At 41.2% G+C, this 17,048-nt stretch overlaps 1 protein-coding gene across 7 annotated transcripts; it reads right to left on the reverse strand.

The window, feature by feature from the left end:
• Window positions 1-2,600: 2,600 nt before the first annotated feature.
• Window positions 2,601-15,451, reverse strand: plat (plasminogen activator, tissue). 7 transcript variants are annotated; one of them, XM_061729508.1, is made up of 15 exons: window positions 15,337-15,451; window positions 10,300-10,404; window positions 9,582-9,624; window positions 9,142-9,276; window positions 8,223-8,333; window positions 6,698-6,872; window positions 6,165-6,256; window positions 5,899-6,073; window positions 5,708-5,793; window positions 5,526-5,585; window positions 5,227-5,431; window positions 5,003-5,139; window positions 4,614-4,754; window positions 4,289-4,437; window positions 2,601-4,191 (listed from the first exon to the last, which is right to left on the reverse strand). In XM_061729508.1, the coding sequence occupies exons 2-15, from the start codon at window positions 10,360-10,362 to the stop codon at window positions 4,024-4,026; spliced, it is 1,740 nt and encodes a 579-aa protein (XP_061585492.1). In that variant the 5' UTR covers window positions 10,363-10,404; window positions 15,337-15,451; the 3' UTR covers window positions 2,601-4,023. The 7 variants fall into 7 exon arrangements, with proteins under 7 accessions (XP_061585492.1, XP_061585491.1, XP_061585490.1 ...); XM_061729507.1 differs by having other exon boundaries at window positions 5,899-6,076; XM_061729506.1 differs by having other exon boundaries at window positions 9,501-9,624.
• Window positions 15,452-17,048: the final 1,597 nt, after the last annotated feature.

Here is a 17,048-nt window from a genome sequence, read left to right on the forward strand (position 1 = left end):
TTTAAAGCTGCAGAAACAGACCGACACTCTGTCAGGAGCAGACTCAGAGTTAAAGAGGCCATCTGCTAAATGCTTTTAATCACCAGGGTACTAGACTTAGCAGCAACTAAAAGCAAAGCAGAGTCTCTAAAGAGCCACAGTCAGCAATCGCTAAAAAGGAAAAACTGCATCATTGTAGGACTGTTATATTAGACTCCATTTGTGTTGATTAAGAGTTTTCACTGTGTCAAATCATGGCTCATCACTTTACGGTGTATTCTGACTGAGGTACTTGTAATTTGATATGTTATAATAGGTTATTATATTCAAATTTGAGTTAGGTCTTGAGTATGACTGTAAGCTCCACATTTGATCATCAACAGATGGAAGCTGCTGCTGCAGTCGGGGCTGGAGGGGTTCAGAAAAAATGGGAATGGGAAGACAACTTAACATCAGAGATATGGAGTTGGGCTTGACCCAACAGCGTTTTGGGTGAATGGTGGGAGAACATGCTGCACAAGTCCGCAGTCCACTGCAGGCCCTACAAGAACAGTCAGCAACTAAGTAAACCAAATGTAGGCTGTATCTGCTTATTCAATGCCAACAAAGCACCGATCGCTTTCTTCAAGAACTCAATCTAGCTGTGAGAACAATATTGGGAGCCATCATCATCATGTGCCTCAGGGGGTGCAATGACTGTTATTCATAGGCCTCGTACCCCCAAAGCCATATCATCCTTTAGACTGGACAAGAGGGATTAGAGGCCACCTCTTTTACATGAGGAAGCATCAAGATGCACACCAAGAGTGAGCATGACAAGTGTGGTCACATGGTGGAAAATGATCACAGTTAAGGAGGTGGTGTTCCCAGAGGAAAAGATGGCCGGCATTCAGCACACAACAGCTACAAGTGTCTGGTTGGCCCACAGAAAGACCGGGGTCAGGATTCAAGGAGACATAAGGAAAGTAACTAAATACTTATACGACCTTTGAGTTATGAAATGGGACAGAGACCAAAGGAGGAGAGCTGTAGCGGAGCCAGAGGGGGGGCGAGGGGGCTGGCGCCCCGGGGCCCACAAGCTCATAGGGCCCAATGATAGGGCCCCGTTTTGTGTGATACGTTCATATATACTCGTAAATTGTAGGCTATAATTACGATAAAATGTGCATTGTGCGGCCAGTGTAGGCTAATTCTTACTTTACAACTGTCCTGAACGCATCAGGGCCGTGAGCCAACGCTGATTGGCTGTTAAGGCTGATTTATGGTTCCGCGTTAAATCGACGCAGAGCCTACGCCGTAGTGTACGCGGCGACGCGCACCGTACGTGCGCATCGCCGCGTACACTACGCCGTAGGCTCTGCGTTGGTGTAAAGCGGAACCATAAATCAGCCTTAAAGGAGCATGAGGCTCCTTTTAAGAAATTAGACTCTCTAGCGCCACCCTTCACAACGACGGCCGTCGGGGGTACTGCAGCCAACAGTGAAGCCGGCACGGGAGAACGGGGAGAACGTGCATGCAGCGTCATTTGACGTCACATCCGCAGCCCAGCACGGGAAATTCCGGCTTGGAATTGCAGCGCATTTTGCAGCACACAGCCTGTTCAAGGCAACGGAGAGATACACTAGAGGGCTCATTCTTTTTGGTTTGGAACGCTTCATCTGACATTATTACTAGAAAACTTAAAACGTATACAAATTTTTTTCATAAATCCTGCCTCAATCCTGCCTCAAGCTCCTTTGACAGTTACAGCCAATTTGCCGACTCAAATTTGCGGCCATGAAGGAGATGAGCGCTAAACTTTAAAAGAGGACTAAGCGTGTACAAAGTTTTATGGAAGAGTCGACTGCCATTGGTGAGTCAGTGTAACCTTCATAAATAATTTCTTTATCAGAATGTTGTGGTAGCTATGACCACCTGCCTATTTTAATGTGCTTGTGTTGTTGTCAACTAGACCGCCGAGTCTATTCTCTGTTATAGAGCTCAGAATTTATGTTATAGACCACTGTGTCTCTATCTATCTAAATAGATTGTGTAATTTTAGACCAGTTTTGTTGGTTTTTTTTGTATTTAAGCTGTATCAAAGATGGAACTGAGTCAGTCTGTGACTATCTGAGTTTTCAGCGCCATGTGATTGACAGCTGTCAGGCCTCTGTGTGTGTGTGTGTGTGTGTGTGTGTGTGTGTGTGTGTGTGTGTGTGTGTGTGTGTGTGTGTGTGTGTGTGTGTGTGTGTGTGTGTGTGTGTGTGTGTGTGACTTTACACTCTGCTTTCTGCAGCATAGGCCTATAGGCTTGCTTGGCTCAATAAAAGTCAGAATAAATGTTGTTTGGTGGGTAGGATGAGGTGTTGTTGAACGTTAAAATTACTATCATAAGACTTGGAAAGAACCAAAAGCTGAAAGAACAACTTTTACTAAGGTTTAGTCCAAAGTGGTCCCAGTGGAAAAGGAGTATCACATGCTCTAACAGTCAAGGTGAGTAAGGGGTCACCGGCTGGTCAAACACCGAGGCCAGTGGAGGAAAAGTCAAGCTTCAGCTCAGCATACACACCAAAAGTAAGTCAAAAGTCCTCTTTTTTTTCTGAAATATTATTTATTGACAATATTATTTATCAACAAAGGAGTGTTAACGGGTGTGATTATTATTAAATACAACAATTACTTATTAAGCAACAGTAGACACAGGATGTAAGTAATAATGTTGAAATTTGACAAAACAATGTAAAATGCACATAAATATTAACTTAGTACAAAATATCTGTGACTCAAGTTTCCCTTGAGAGTAAAACACGTAACAAAGCAAAATTAAGGAGTTCAGCTTTGCAGTCAATATGCAGTTTGTCATCAAAAAATCTCAATAAAAGATCAATAATCAGAAATATACATGTAATATACATGCTGGGATCAACCCAGGAATCTGGTGCTCTGTTACAAAGTATATTGAGAACAAATACAATTTTACTCTTCCTCTGGTTAAAAGCTTAAGGACACAGGTTAGTTGAGTGGAGAGATGCCCTGTTTCCTCCTTTCACTTGTTCATGTTGTCATCCAGAAGGAAGTGACAAGTTTAAGGCCAGTGGTTTGCAAGAAGAAGCAGAATCTGAACCAGCAGATCGTTTTTGTTGTTTGAAGCTCAGGTCTGGAACCCTTTGTGAGCTAGCTGAGAACATTTTGAATTAAATTAGTATGACAAAAACTTGAATCTGGTCTTAATCTTGCACCAAGCGTACAAAGAAATGCCCTTTTGATGTAGCGAAGAGAGCCCCTGTGATTCACTGTACTGTGCAAAGTAAATGCCTCTAGTGAAGGGAGTTTCTCTGGAGCAAAAGTGCTACTGATCTCAAGTCTAAACCTGTGATTTCCACGTATAAACCTGCAAAAAAAGCGCAGCAAAATAACTATATATTCAACAAAATTTTGTATGATTTAGGGTCGGATAGTTTTCTTCATATTTGGATTGAGTGTTTTTATGCTGATGATGTGATATCCTCAACCTGTGTTGATTTATTGTAATCCTGTGTTATTCTTCTGCCTTTGTCCACCTGCATTTACATCTGAGAAGTAACTATACTACTTACGGCGCCTTCCAAAAGACATCTTTGATTTCAGTTCCTCTCCTGGTTACATTAAGGTTTTAATAATTCTTGATGGTCACGTTTGATGGATTTCATGAAAGCAGAACTGAGAAAAGCAACCTCTGCATTCACTAAGGACAAAAATATCAGTGGGCTCAACAGATTACATAGAAGCAATAAATAACTTCAGTTTCTGCCTGAATTTACTGTAACACTCGACATAGGAAGAAAAAGAAAACTTGACGACGAGGTAAACTAAGCACGAAAACGCAGGATTGAGATCGTTCCTGTATGTCTCTGTCCTGATCATGCCAGAAAGTCCATCTGTTTGGATTCAGATCCACAGGTAAACCAGCGCTCAAAACAGCTAAAGTGCTTTAAGTTTCTCTGTCTATCTTCTCAGTGATGCACAGTGCAGTTCAACCACCAATTTTAAAGATAATTCAACAACATCTTTGCAGTCTGCCTAACTTTAGACTGGGTTGGCTTTAATTTTGCTGCTCATCCAGTTGATGTAATTCGTGACACGTGTGTACACGCCAGGCTTATCCCTCTGTCCGCACCCGTCTCCCCAGCTGATCACACCCATCAGAGTCATTCTGTCACTGTTCCGACAGACCAGTGGGCCCCCAGAGTCTCCCTGCAGATGGAGATAAAAAAAATAGCATAGATTATATTGAGGATCCTCATTACTTATGATTTAATGAGGAGGCTTATGTAACATCAGGCGTTCTCACCTTGCAGGCATCGTCGAGGCCTCGGGTATCACCGGCACACAGCATGTTGGAAGTAACCGTGCGTCCAGACAGCACATCTGGAATGCAGCGCTCATTGGGCCACAGGCGGACGAATCCTCTTTTAACACGCTCAGAGAACTCGGCAGAAACTGGGGAGAAACGTTTTAAATTCAATGTTTAAAACCCAAAACTAAATCCGTTTTTAGTATGCTTACAGTGCCCTCTGCTGGCCTGTTACAGAAACTGTCTCCAACTAGTTTTTAGTGAGCTGCAAAACTCATGCACATTTATGCACATTCAGAAATAAGGTGCAGCGGTTGCTTACATTCCATGTCTTTCCCGTAGCCTGAGATCTCACACTCAGTCCAGTCGGGCAGCACCAGCCCACGTTCAGGCAGACACGCTGGAAGGACTTCTGGAGAGTTTACAGCACAAATGCCAATGTCCGATTTCAGCTTCAAAATAGCTGAAAGTGGAAAGAGACCAGGGGAAAGTCAGCGTAATAGACCGGGAATAGACTTCAGGATTTAACAAGCCCTCGCTGCCCACTTAAGCTTTCCAAAATACTGTTCATAGAGTGAAATATTGTAACTGAAGTCTCATTCTGGTCTCTTTGGTAACTTTACTGCATGAATCTGGATATCTAATTACTAAGTCTTCCTAATAATGAGCTCACTGAGATGAAAAATACAAGACTATAAAACGCCTTCTCACCAATGTCGTTGTCATATGTTTCTTCGTCAAACTTCTCATGCATCCAGTACTTTTCCACCTTGAAAATCTGTTCGCCGCTGGAGTTTTGCTTCCGAAATGTTCTCCCCAAAATCACCTCCAATTTTTCTGGAGTGTCACTGAAAGAGAAATGTAACATTTTAGCATGGGGGCGTAGACGTTTTTGGCATGGCTGTGCATGAGGAATGCATGAAAGTAGCCCGTACGTCTTGGCAAAGCAGTGTGCTGCAGACAGCACCCAGCAGGAGTCGATGAGGACTCCCCCGCAGCGGTGCAGGTATTGTCTGTGACGGGCCTGGTAGACATTGATGGCGGCCTGCCACGGCTGCTCCGTGATGTCACTCTCTCTGCCTCCAAACATGCGGAAAAGTGGCCGATTCAGGGTGTTGTCTAAACGTTGGCCGCATGTCGCTACAGAGGGGAGTAGGTTAGAAAATTAGAGCTAAACATTCACTAAATAACCTGCTGCATACTAACGTCACTGTGAATATGATAGATGTCTTACGTCTGTTGTTGGTGGTTGGAGCTCGAGGGCCGAGAGTGGTGATGATAGATGGTTTTCTTGCTAAAAAATGGAAAAAAACATGCATTTATGACCACACCTTCATATGTGTATAACAGAACAGAATCAAAGCAAAGAAGCAAATCAAATAAATATAACAGAATGATGACAATAACGGAACTTACAGCATTTAGGTATATCGCATAGCTCCCAGGTGAGCTGCATGTTTTTATAGGTGTGACACCATGGACCTGCATCCCCATCTGGATTCCTGTTGGATAAAGGATGATGTAAGTTTTTATGATCCTGCACATTGGGGGGTTTTCTTTTGTTGGTTTTATTTTTCCAAACGTGTTATATGTGCCGGCATCGCTACCTGCAGAAATTATGGTTGCTCAGGCCCTTCTCCAAAGCGTCTGATCTCCAAGCGTTGTAGAACTTGCGCTTGATGGCGGGAGAATCCCACGGCAGACAGGCAGAGCCACTCTTGGTGACAGACGTCGTGCCTCGGTAAGACCTACCAGGGCCCACCATGCAATCTGTGCTCTTATCTGCTAACACATACATGAAAACAGACACATGTGAGCTTTGAACTAATTATATTTCAGCTTTCAATATGTTCGCCTATTGGTAAATTCCCACCTTTTGGACATCTGGGCAAAGAACAGAAATCCCAAGCAATTTGAGTTCCTTTATAAACGTAACACCAGGGCCGGCTGTCCTGATCAGGGTTCCTGGGGGCCAAAACCACAAGTAAGGATGTTAAAGAGGACATGTACAAGTGTCAAATATGGCTCAAAACATACCAATAACAACATGCTTTTTTTTTTTTTTTTTTTCTGCACAAACTTTTGATGACTTTATTGGACATATTCTGAAACTGAGCAAAAGGTCGAAAAATATGTAATTCTGTGAGCTGTTCAGATTTGCACGGTAATGTGACATCACAGACCCAGACCAGACTAGAATTATTCATTCAAATGTCACGTGTTACTGCTTGTGCTGCACCTCTGAAGTGAGTGAAGTGCACAAAACTGTAACAACCAATTTTTAAAAAGGCAATTTTTTACACATCCACTCATCTGCAAAAGCCAGCTATAGTATCCCACTGTCTGTTTAACTGCTCACACAAAGGCAAAAGTTGCTCCCATACATGTTCTGGTTCACACACACACCTGCAGAAGTTGTGATTGCCCAGCCCGAGACTGGTGGCATCGATTTTCCTGGCTGTGAACTTCCGTCCTCTCAGACTTGTGGAGTTCCAGTTGATGCACTCTGCCCCCGAGTGGCTGATGCTCCCCGTGCCGCGGTAGCCTTCACCCTGCCCCGCAACACACTTCTCATTATTATCTGTGGAAGAGAGAGAGACAGAGAACCCAGATGTGATCACAGTTATATGCAGGACTGATATCACCCTAATAACCGCTTTCATGCATCTTTTCTAACACATTGAAGCCTAGGTATTGAATCTGGACAGTTTCTTATAAAACACATGAACTCACAACTATTCTTCTCTTCGCATTTATATTGCATTTGTGAAATTAGTGGTTTCAAACAAGCAAGCATAAGCTATGACCATCTTAACTTACAGCATGGCTCGGGTTTGGGATAATTATCCCAGGGTGGGGTTTTCTACAAACCACAGAAACAAAAACATTCATATTTCAGAGTGTCTTTCCATCGTGTATGATACTTTTTTTTCTTCTTCTTCTTCTCTCCAAACCACAAGACCATGACACCAGTGGTGAAGTCACACAGTCAGACTGTGACATTATCAAGAGTCAGTAACAAGCTTTAATCAGCGCTGTATCACAAGCTGCCGCTTTATGAAAGCAGCTTCATTTACTCCCGCTTTGGAATAAAAAACAAAAATTCCTCTTATGTCTGTTTATTTTAAATTTTTATTTATTTATCTTATTTCTTTTTTTTTGTGTCCTGTATTTTATTTTATTACTTTATTTTTCCTATTATTATTGTCTTCAGTCAGAGTTTGATTGGTAATTGGTACTTACTTTGGGACCTGTTTATAATTACGTATTGTGTTTGTTTGTGTTTGTTTGTGTTTGTTATGTTAAGTTTTGTGTCCTTATTTATTTTACTTGTTTTTTTTTGTGTGTGTGGTAAAATATAAAACGGAGTATTCTGTCGAACCCTTTAAAAAAATTGTTTATTGTGTAATATGCATTACATGGACTACCCAACAAAGAAAAAAAAATCAAAAAAATTCAAATACTGGATAAAGTATAATATAATATAATATAATATAATATAATATAATATAATATAATATAATATAATATCCAAATTGTACTTGTTGTGAAACAGAACTTATGGTTTTGTTATTTTGGGCTTCAAATAGGAAGCCCATGTGGGGACATATATATGGAGCCAATGAGGGCTACAGGGGGACATGGGCAGTCGGGGGAAAACGTGTGGATCCTAATGTGGTTACGCTAACATATTCACCACAGTAGGAAATTAATCAGTTGGGCCCCACCTGAAACACAGGTAAACCTGCTTAACAGCCCACATGGACAGACACAGGTAGAGCCACCACTGAAGGTAATGACAAACCCACAGGGTACACAGTATGAGCCCAGTGTCAACTCACATCAGGTCCACATATAAATGCTGGTTGGGATACAGCACTATTCATTTCACTCATATTGGCACATATTATGATATTTTTTGAGCACTTACTGATCTCGCAGTGGGTCCCGCTGAAGCCGGGGGGACACTGGCAAATGTAGTCTGACGTGTAGACGGCCTCCTTGCAGGTTCCCCCGTTGTAGCACTGAGACACGTAGCAGTCTGTGAAAGGCAGACAGAGCGTCATTCAGTCGCTCGCACATCATCCACTTCCTCAAGAACAGAAACAGCGTGAACAGTCAGAATATGACTTATTGTTCACGAGCCGTAACACAGAATCAAAAATGTGGAGTTGCAGTTTTATCTAAAGGTCTGAGTCTGCGTGTTTCGCTCCGACTCCTCTCACTTCAAGCAAACGGCACCATCCCTTTTAAATTATCGTGACGATTTTTCTTTGTGGAGCAGAAATGGCTTTAATGCATTCACCATTCCAGTTTTTCATTTATTATTTCAACATTTCCTGAAGCCTAGGACCGCTCAGAATAACCCCCCTCACCTCCCCTCACCCCGTGCTCTCAGTGACATCACTTCACAGCAGTTTGGCAGAGCCAAGATGTGGTTGTAATTTGTCTGAGGGAGAGGAGCCTGCACGCGTCCGTGCTTCACAGTTCGCCAACGGGGGTGAAAGAGCGCAGCAGGGGCCGGTCTGGTAGGAGTATTTCAAATAATCTCAGACTAAACTACACCCACTCAAAAGCAACAAAAGCCAGCGGCTCCTCGTTGGGATGCGCTGAAATAACAGGTCACATGACCGAGACGAGCCAGCAGAAAATAATCAACCGGGGCTGTAACAGCGAGTTAGAGGTAAGAGAAAGTCATAATGACAGAGAGACGATTCGGTAAGGGCAAACATCAGACTGACACACACATTATCGGGACAGATGATGGGGTGGTACTCGTTCCAAAGAAGAAAGGAGGAAAGAAGGTAAGTCAGGCTTGTGTTTGTGTGTTTCATTCATGTCACACTCACTGATGACAGGCACAATATGACAACGCTCTTGTCCTCTCAATGCACAACGGCAATACTCCACACGCTGTCCCTTCCATCGCAGCCAAGTGTCCCCATAACTACGCACTGCTGACGTCTTACTATCCACACACAGTACTGAGGAAAACACACACACACACGGACAAACACACAGAAACATTAATAATGAGTAAACGAGCAAATCAAACCAAACAATGCACAGAAACAATAAAAAACACGAGCATGCAAATGTGAAGAAGAATGCAAAATATATGATTGATAGCAGAGAATTGGAAAGCAATGATGATGATGATGATGATGATGGTATTAGTGAAAATAAAAACAGGTGGGGTGAGGCTCACAGGAGGTGTCAAAGGAAGGTGAAGACTTCTGGACACGAACGATCAAAAGCGTCCGTCTAGCCGGCTGCCTGTCAGGCTCACCTCTGTAAAAACGAGTCCCTCGCTTAGTGCGGAGCAGCTCCACCTGCAACACAAACCAGAGGTCAGACAGCAGCTCTGGGTGGATGCTGGTGGCATGGCAACCATTTCTTTATGTCCATGAAAAATAAACACACAGTACTGTAATCCATCATTGTGGTCAAATATGACTCAGCGACGGATAAAACAGTGCATTAGAAAGAGAGCCGCAGGACTAGAGTCAGCTTATCATCGATAGTGCTTCAAAACTAAATCATTTGGTGCCTGCTTTTCTATACACACCGTTGTGCCTTGGAGTGGACAATTATTATTATTGACTTTACTATTTTTTATTTTTTTTTATTTATGGGTTTGTTATTATATATGTATATTTTGGAGTGAATAATTATGTTGTTTTTCTCTTGTTTTATTTGCTTAATACTTAAGTATAATGTGTACAGATGTTGTATGCAGCTGGAAAAAAGGAAAAAGAAAGAAGAAAATGTATGTGGTGTATTGTTGTTGAAAACTAAATAAAAATTAAGTTCCAAAAAAAAAACTAAATAATTTAAATGAAAAATGAATATTTATTGTTGCTACTAATCTTTGCCGTTTGCAACTAACATGTTCAAGTCAGAAGCAGAAAATGCAGAAACAGAGAAAACAAAAAAGTGGATTGTGCAGGATTTTTGTTTGACTGAAGCTCAGCGAACTGCTCTTGGTGCGCCGCGGCAATACTCACGTTGTCCGCCAGACTGCAGCAGAGAACAGAAAGGAGACACAACAGCTGAGGTAAGCCTGCCATGTCTGTTGGAAGAGGTCCTAAGTTCAAGTGGTCTTCAGTTTTCTGTCAACAGAAAATAGAAAGATTTGAGACACCGAAAATGTAGCAGTTCCAGTCACGATATTTTTTAGATGTCATAGCCCCAACTAACTGCTGTTTGACAAAGCCTGAAAAACTCTGCAAAAATTAAATATGCAACATTAAGTGCCAATATTGACATGGCACAAGCACACACACCTGAAGTGACAGCATTGCCGTTGTGCAAAATCCTGCCACAAGCAAACTCCGTTACATGTCAGCCCTGTTTAGTCACTTCAAGGTGACCGCCTCATTTGAGCCACAGCATTGTTGCAAATATTTATTCAATAAATATGTCGTCAGAGCTGGGATGACAATTGCAGGAAAATGATTGTAATTGATCTTCTATTCCCAGCTATACTGCTTCTCTGTGCAGCTTCCTTCCTCCATCCCTGAAGTACGCCTGCTTGACGGACACCCCAGGGGCGGAAATGTTGGAAATAGTTAGGGCACTTGTGGGAACCTAGTGGTCATTTCCAGGTTCTTGAAGTTGAGCTGACTCTTTGACTGAGACAGGACGTTTTCATAGCCAACAAGTTTTCTGTCCACCTTGAATTCATTTCCCTCGTTTGTTTACATTCTTCTCACGAGACCCTCCTTCGGTTTATTTACATTCAGATCCCATAGTCTGAGCATCATAATCGTACCAGTACTGGAAACAAACAGGAAGTAGATTATCTTCTTAATGACAAAAATTGGACATGGGACCACACAACTGCAGAGCATGAAAGGCAGCACACACAGAAGAGTTTCCGCTCCATACTGAGACCATTACTGCTCCAACAGAGCAACAGCTGGAGCTGAGAGTCAGAACTAAAAGAAAAGTGCAAAAAAAACAAAGGGGGACTTCTAAGCTTCTATTTCCCCTTTGAATTCTTAGAACTTATTGGATTTCAGACTATTTTCTTGTTATAAAAAATTCTTGTTATGCAGAGAAGAGGGGGAAAAAAAAGTCGACTGCTCCTCAATCAAGAATGACTAAACATGAGTCATAACTGAAGGTGGGGATCTGTAGAGGAAGGAGTAAAAAAGGAAAATGGGAAAGCAGAACACAATTTGAAGTGAGAAGTAAGAAGGATCTCTATTTTTAATCTAAACAGCACCAGGGAACTAACATTAGGGAAGCAGCAGATGCAAGTCTTCAACCTTCTGCAACAACTCTGCATGCAGCCAGTTCTGTACAATCCTCTCCCTCGTTCTCCACTGACTCACCTCTGTGGTTGACTGGGCTTATTAAAAGCCACGTTGTATTTTGACACATCAGTAAGGCAATCATAGATGCATTCGCCCCCGCACACACGTACCAAGTGCTCAGGAACGTGGAGCTAATCAACACTTTAGACACAAGAATTACTGTCCATTCTGCTCTTTGTTCGCCAGACCAAATGGTACCGCTCAGGAATCCACTCATAAAACATGACCACAAGTTCAGACTCACCAGCGAAGAGGAGTGATCTCTCACTTCAGACGAATGAAAACGGCCCTGTCCTGTGCTTTCAACCCCCACAGAGCCTCACTGGCTCGCTGACAACAACACACCAGTTTCCTTTGTGTTTCCTTTGTGCAGATACTCTGCTCCGCTCAGTCGCCCCTTTTCTCCAGCTGTGTCAGCTGAAAACATGTGTTTCCTGCTGAAATACTGTCAAGTGCTGGCAGGCTCTGCGCCTTTCGGAAACGCGCTTACATATCAGCACATGCACGCACCACAACACACACCACCGCGTACACATCAGATGTGAACACATGCGTATCCCACCCTTTTAAAAGTCTATCTGGCATGCAGGGGCCCCGACTGGGTGACGTGGACACTCTCTGCTCATCTGCTCCTCTGCTAACCACACAGTTTTTGCAGTCTGTTTTGCAACTTTTAATGCACAAAATAAATGACATTAAAACACATTGAGCATACACACCTAATATAAAGGCTTCAATGAAAGAATCTCATTCATGCACTTCATTTTTGAAGGAAATGGCACAAATAAGGCAAGAACCTCGTAACAAATATGAGAAAACAATCAGAAATGGATCCAATGTATAAGCAAGCACTTACATATCAAATTTTCTGTCATTACTGAGGTCCACAGCTATAAACTACATTATTTACAAGAGCATCCTTCGCCTCGACACAACCAGCCGTACTTGGGTCATTGCAACATGCATGGAAGCTAATTCTGCTCATGAGGACGAGATCTAACTGATAACCAAACAAGTCCCTTCCAAAAAGAGAGCAGTTCACTCGTATCCTACTGACAGTGACAAGATGAATGCATTTGTTAGTTACACTCAAGCTGATGTCATCTGAAACACCAACAACCGCTTATGCCGCTTGTGGAAAATATGCTTCTCCTTGAAAAGTAGGTCGAATATGAATGGAGGAAATGAAAACATGTTTGGAGAAGCTCAAGCTAGACTGTGAGTCATAATAGCAGGTTTAAGATGCAACAGCTCATCCTGGCAAACAAATGGTAAGATAGATAACCGCAACTGCATGCACATAACACATAGCACTTATATCCAAAACTACAAGGAAGTCATATTATTCTCACGCCATTTCTGTGTATTTTAAGGAACCCCTATTCAGCAGTGACCTCAGTCTTTGACATCTTAGCGGTGAGTCCAGCAGACTATTAGCACTGATGTGGAATGATGATGGTGTGCTGAGCTGGTGAAGGTTGGATGAGAGACGTTCTCGTCTCCCTGCAAGAAAACCAAAATGCCAGAGAAGGGTTTGATGGTGCAGGAGCGCAGCTACACCTGGCTGCAAAGCTAAAATTAAAGTTTGCCAGTTGTTTGAAGTTGCTCTTCCTCTTTCTTCTAATTTAGCGTTTGTCCCTTCCTAACTATGACTGTCTCTTAGTGTCCATGCTGGTGATGCAGTGCAGAGAGAATAACTATCTGTAGACTTGAAGCTTTGTGACTTTGAAGACTTTTCCCGACAGCACAAATAGGCTTTAGAGCATGTAATGCCACGGAGATGTTAAAGCATATCAAGGAATTTTTAATAAAGTACATACAGTGGTTGCATTGTTCTCACCGGCACCCAGAGGAGGAACCAACACAAGAAACACTGTTACACTTCCTCTTGGAACCAAAGTCAATTTGAATTGTTCACTACAAAGCTGAGTAATACCTGTAAAGACTAATCCAGTTCTATTTCCTTTGAACTGATTTAATTTCTCAGGTATCCTACAGTTTTTGCAATAGTTTCATAAAGTTTTGCTTCGTAATCTAGGGGATTTACATGGGTGCTTTTCAAGAATGTGTCATTACATGTGATGTCATGTTGGTAACCAAGCCACTTACAGGGTATTATGAATTCTTTGCTCGGGGGTATTCATTCAGGCTTTCAAAAAAACTATTGTAATCTGGTTTCTGCTAATTCCTGCAAGAACAGAGAGCTACATTGTTGCTTCCCGGATTCCTGCTGTGTACAATATGACACTATAACCGTATCTGTATCACAAAGAAAGACACACTCATACACCCGAGGGAGGGAGATGGGTAAAGAGGAGGTGGTAACATTAGGAATTATATACTGAGAATATAATGGAGCATGTGGCAGTTTCATGGAAAGACAGGAAAAGATGGAGCGATCAGTTAGAACAGGACAGACTGGCATGAAGAGGGGGAGGAAGAAATCAAAGCCCAGAGGTCAGCAGAAAGAGAATGAGTAGTCCTGAGTCATCTCAGCTGCCAAGACTGCAGAGACACATGGGGGCATTTATGAGATGTATAAGCCAGCATTTAAGCACGTAGATGAAGATGAAATTTAAATATCTAATCACATAAAGAGACTTAAAACTGTGAAAAAGGTTTTGTTTTTTTTTGTTTTTTGTATAAATCAACACCCCAGCATTTGACCCGTTAACACTCACAGGGCTAAGCATCATCTTTTGTTGTTCCCACAGTCTGAGCTGGCTCTATCCGCTCTTAACTTAAAGCTTGAGACCCAACCCAAAGATCCTGTGAGTCACAAACATCCCAGTGAAGTACAGACCCAGCTGACTCCAGCGCCTGGAATGTGGATAATGGATAGAAAGTCTGGTTTCCCTCAAAATGCAAGCTTCAGAGTATCAGCATGACCAAGAATGTCAGTGCCTGACCGATGCAGTGGAGGAGACAGATCCAGAAGCATTAGTTCACACAAAAACCCATCTCATTAGCCTGATAAGAGTCGACTCCAGGGACTGAAGTGTGGCTCGGGTTTGGCACACACAAATACACTCATTCTGAGTCTTATAGAAGCAGGACATGCACGTAGGTCTTTAAGTTTCCATGCTACAAAATACTAAGAGCACGATTCACAGTAACTATGAATTTCTTTTTGGGAGAAGTACAGAAGAAAGTCAAGACATCAGACATGCATTATATATATATATATTATTATAATATATATATTATATTATTATATATATATTATATTCTCCAACCAGATTGAGCAGGTGGACGTTTATGCACAGTGAGCTGATGACGTCACAGCGGAAAAACTGTTGGAAAGTCAAATTAATGAAAACTCAAAGTAATTCCAATAACCATTCTCGTCTCCTCACACAGCTTTTTCCTCTTCATCACTATGTGAAATCTCATGACTGTCATACTGATTGTAGTATTATAGTAGACAAAAATACTGAGCTACTTCCAGCCTCAATGTATATGTTTTAATGATAAAACATAAATGTTACTATCACACTGATCACGTTTTATCCTCCCTTAAAACAACAATACGTTTACCGCACAAAACGTAATTATCAAAGGCGGTATTAAAATCTCCACAAACGTATGCAATAATTGTGTTATAATGACACGTTTCAGAGAAACGCTGAAAACATCTCCCGCAGGATAAACAGCCGCTGCAGCGACGTCTGCATCGCCGGAGCATCTCATCAGTTTGTTTCTAAAGTAGGAAAATGATCTTACCAGTATGTCTTCTCGGTATAATCTGCAGAGGAAGAAGTGCTATCACCGTCTTTGTGATTTTGCCGCTCCGTGTTTGCTCTTCCCGTTTTTATCGGCTCTCCCCGGTCCCCCCGGAGCGCGGAGGGGAGGGATGATGTGACCTCAGCGGGGAAGCGTTACCGGGCCGGATGGTGATGATGCAGCAGCTGGGTGGGACCGCTCCTGCTGCCAAACTCACTATTTAGCTGGAAGGCGGTTTAAAATATTTATTAAAGGGAATTTTACAAATATATTACCGCAACATTCCCTTGAGAGCCACTCTGTAACACCAGTAAGATCACCAAGAGGAGGCTTTCTTGTGGCATTCACTTTTTGGTTAAGACTATATGTTTAACATTAAAGCTTACACTGAAAAAAATAAATCTAAGCGCATGTAAATATAACATATTTAAATCTGTGATATTAACAATTAAAAATGAAGTGTGTTGCTTTACATGAATACATCTAGTTTTGAACTTAATCTGCATTTGTTCAAAAACAAGACATTTTTTCATTAACAAGCAGTATTTATGTAATCCCAGGCAATCTTTTCATTTAAACACTAACAACAAGCAATGATTTTGTTGTATTTACTTTTCCTTTAACATTTTGAAACATGAAACATGCTTTATTTGTTTAAGTAGAACGCCACAGTAAAAAATATCTTGCTTGATCTACTTTAAAACAATTAAGGCAACTTTTTCACATGAGAATTTTATGTAGATCAAGAAAGACTAGTCTTTGTACAAACTACTTAATCTTTAGTGTGTACAAAATTAATTTGCAAGTAAAGTCAACTTTATATATATATATTATATATTTATATATATATATATATATATATATATATATATATATATATATATATATATATATATATATATATATATATATATATATATATATATATATATATATATATATATATATATATATATATATATATATATATATATATATATATATATAGATATAGATATATAGATATATATATATATATATAGATATATATCTATATTTGTATCAGTGTGCGTGCTTTTGAGACTCAAGGTTTGCAAGAGAGTCAAATCAGAAGCTTAAACGTTGGCTTAATTGTTAATACATTGTATTTTCAAAACAAAAACGTAATAAAAAAAGTAGTGACTATGAAATGAAAGGTGAAAATGATATTTAAGGCAAGATGATGAGTATATTCTAAAAAGGTAGACAAAAGAAGTTTTAAAACAGGGCTGACGTCCAATCATCCATCCATCCATTTTCTATTCCCACATTATCCTTTGCAGGGTCACGGGGGTCTGCTGGAGTCTATCCCAGCTCATTTTCAGGTGAAAGGCATTGGTTCACCCTGGACAGGTCGCCAGTCCATCACAGCAGGGCTGACATAAATGGTGTAAACCTTGTGCAAACCTTTCCAGGAATGTAATCCTCCCTGATGAAACCTGCCAAAATAAATAAATTTATTTATTCCAGTGTAAAGCTAGAAATAAGTTTGAAAAATAATCAGAAATTTACCAAAGAGGTGAAGGTCAAACATTCATAATGAAGCTTTGGGAATTAGTGTGGTCTCACTAACTTTATAGAGGGTTTCACAATTATTTTCCCACAAAAGCATCATGAAAACTTTCAGGTTTAGAGCTACTTGGTCTGGAAGGTAAAAGTAAATACACAACTCAATGCCGCCCATAAAGCTGGAG

This window comes from Cololabis saira, chromosome 9, assembly GCF_033807715.1.
Source record: "Cololabis saira isolate AMF1-May2022 chromosome 9, fColSai1.1, whole genome shotgun sequence".
NCBI lineage: Eukaryota > Metazoa > Chordata > Actinopteri > Beloniformes > Belonidae > Cololabis > Cololabis saira.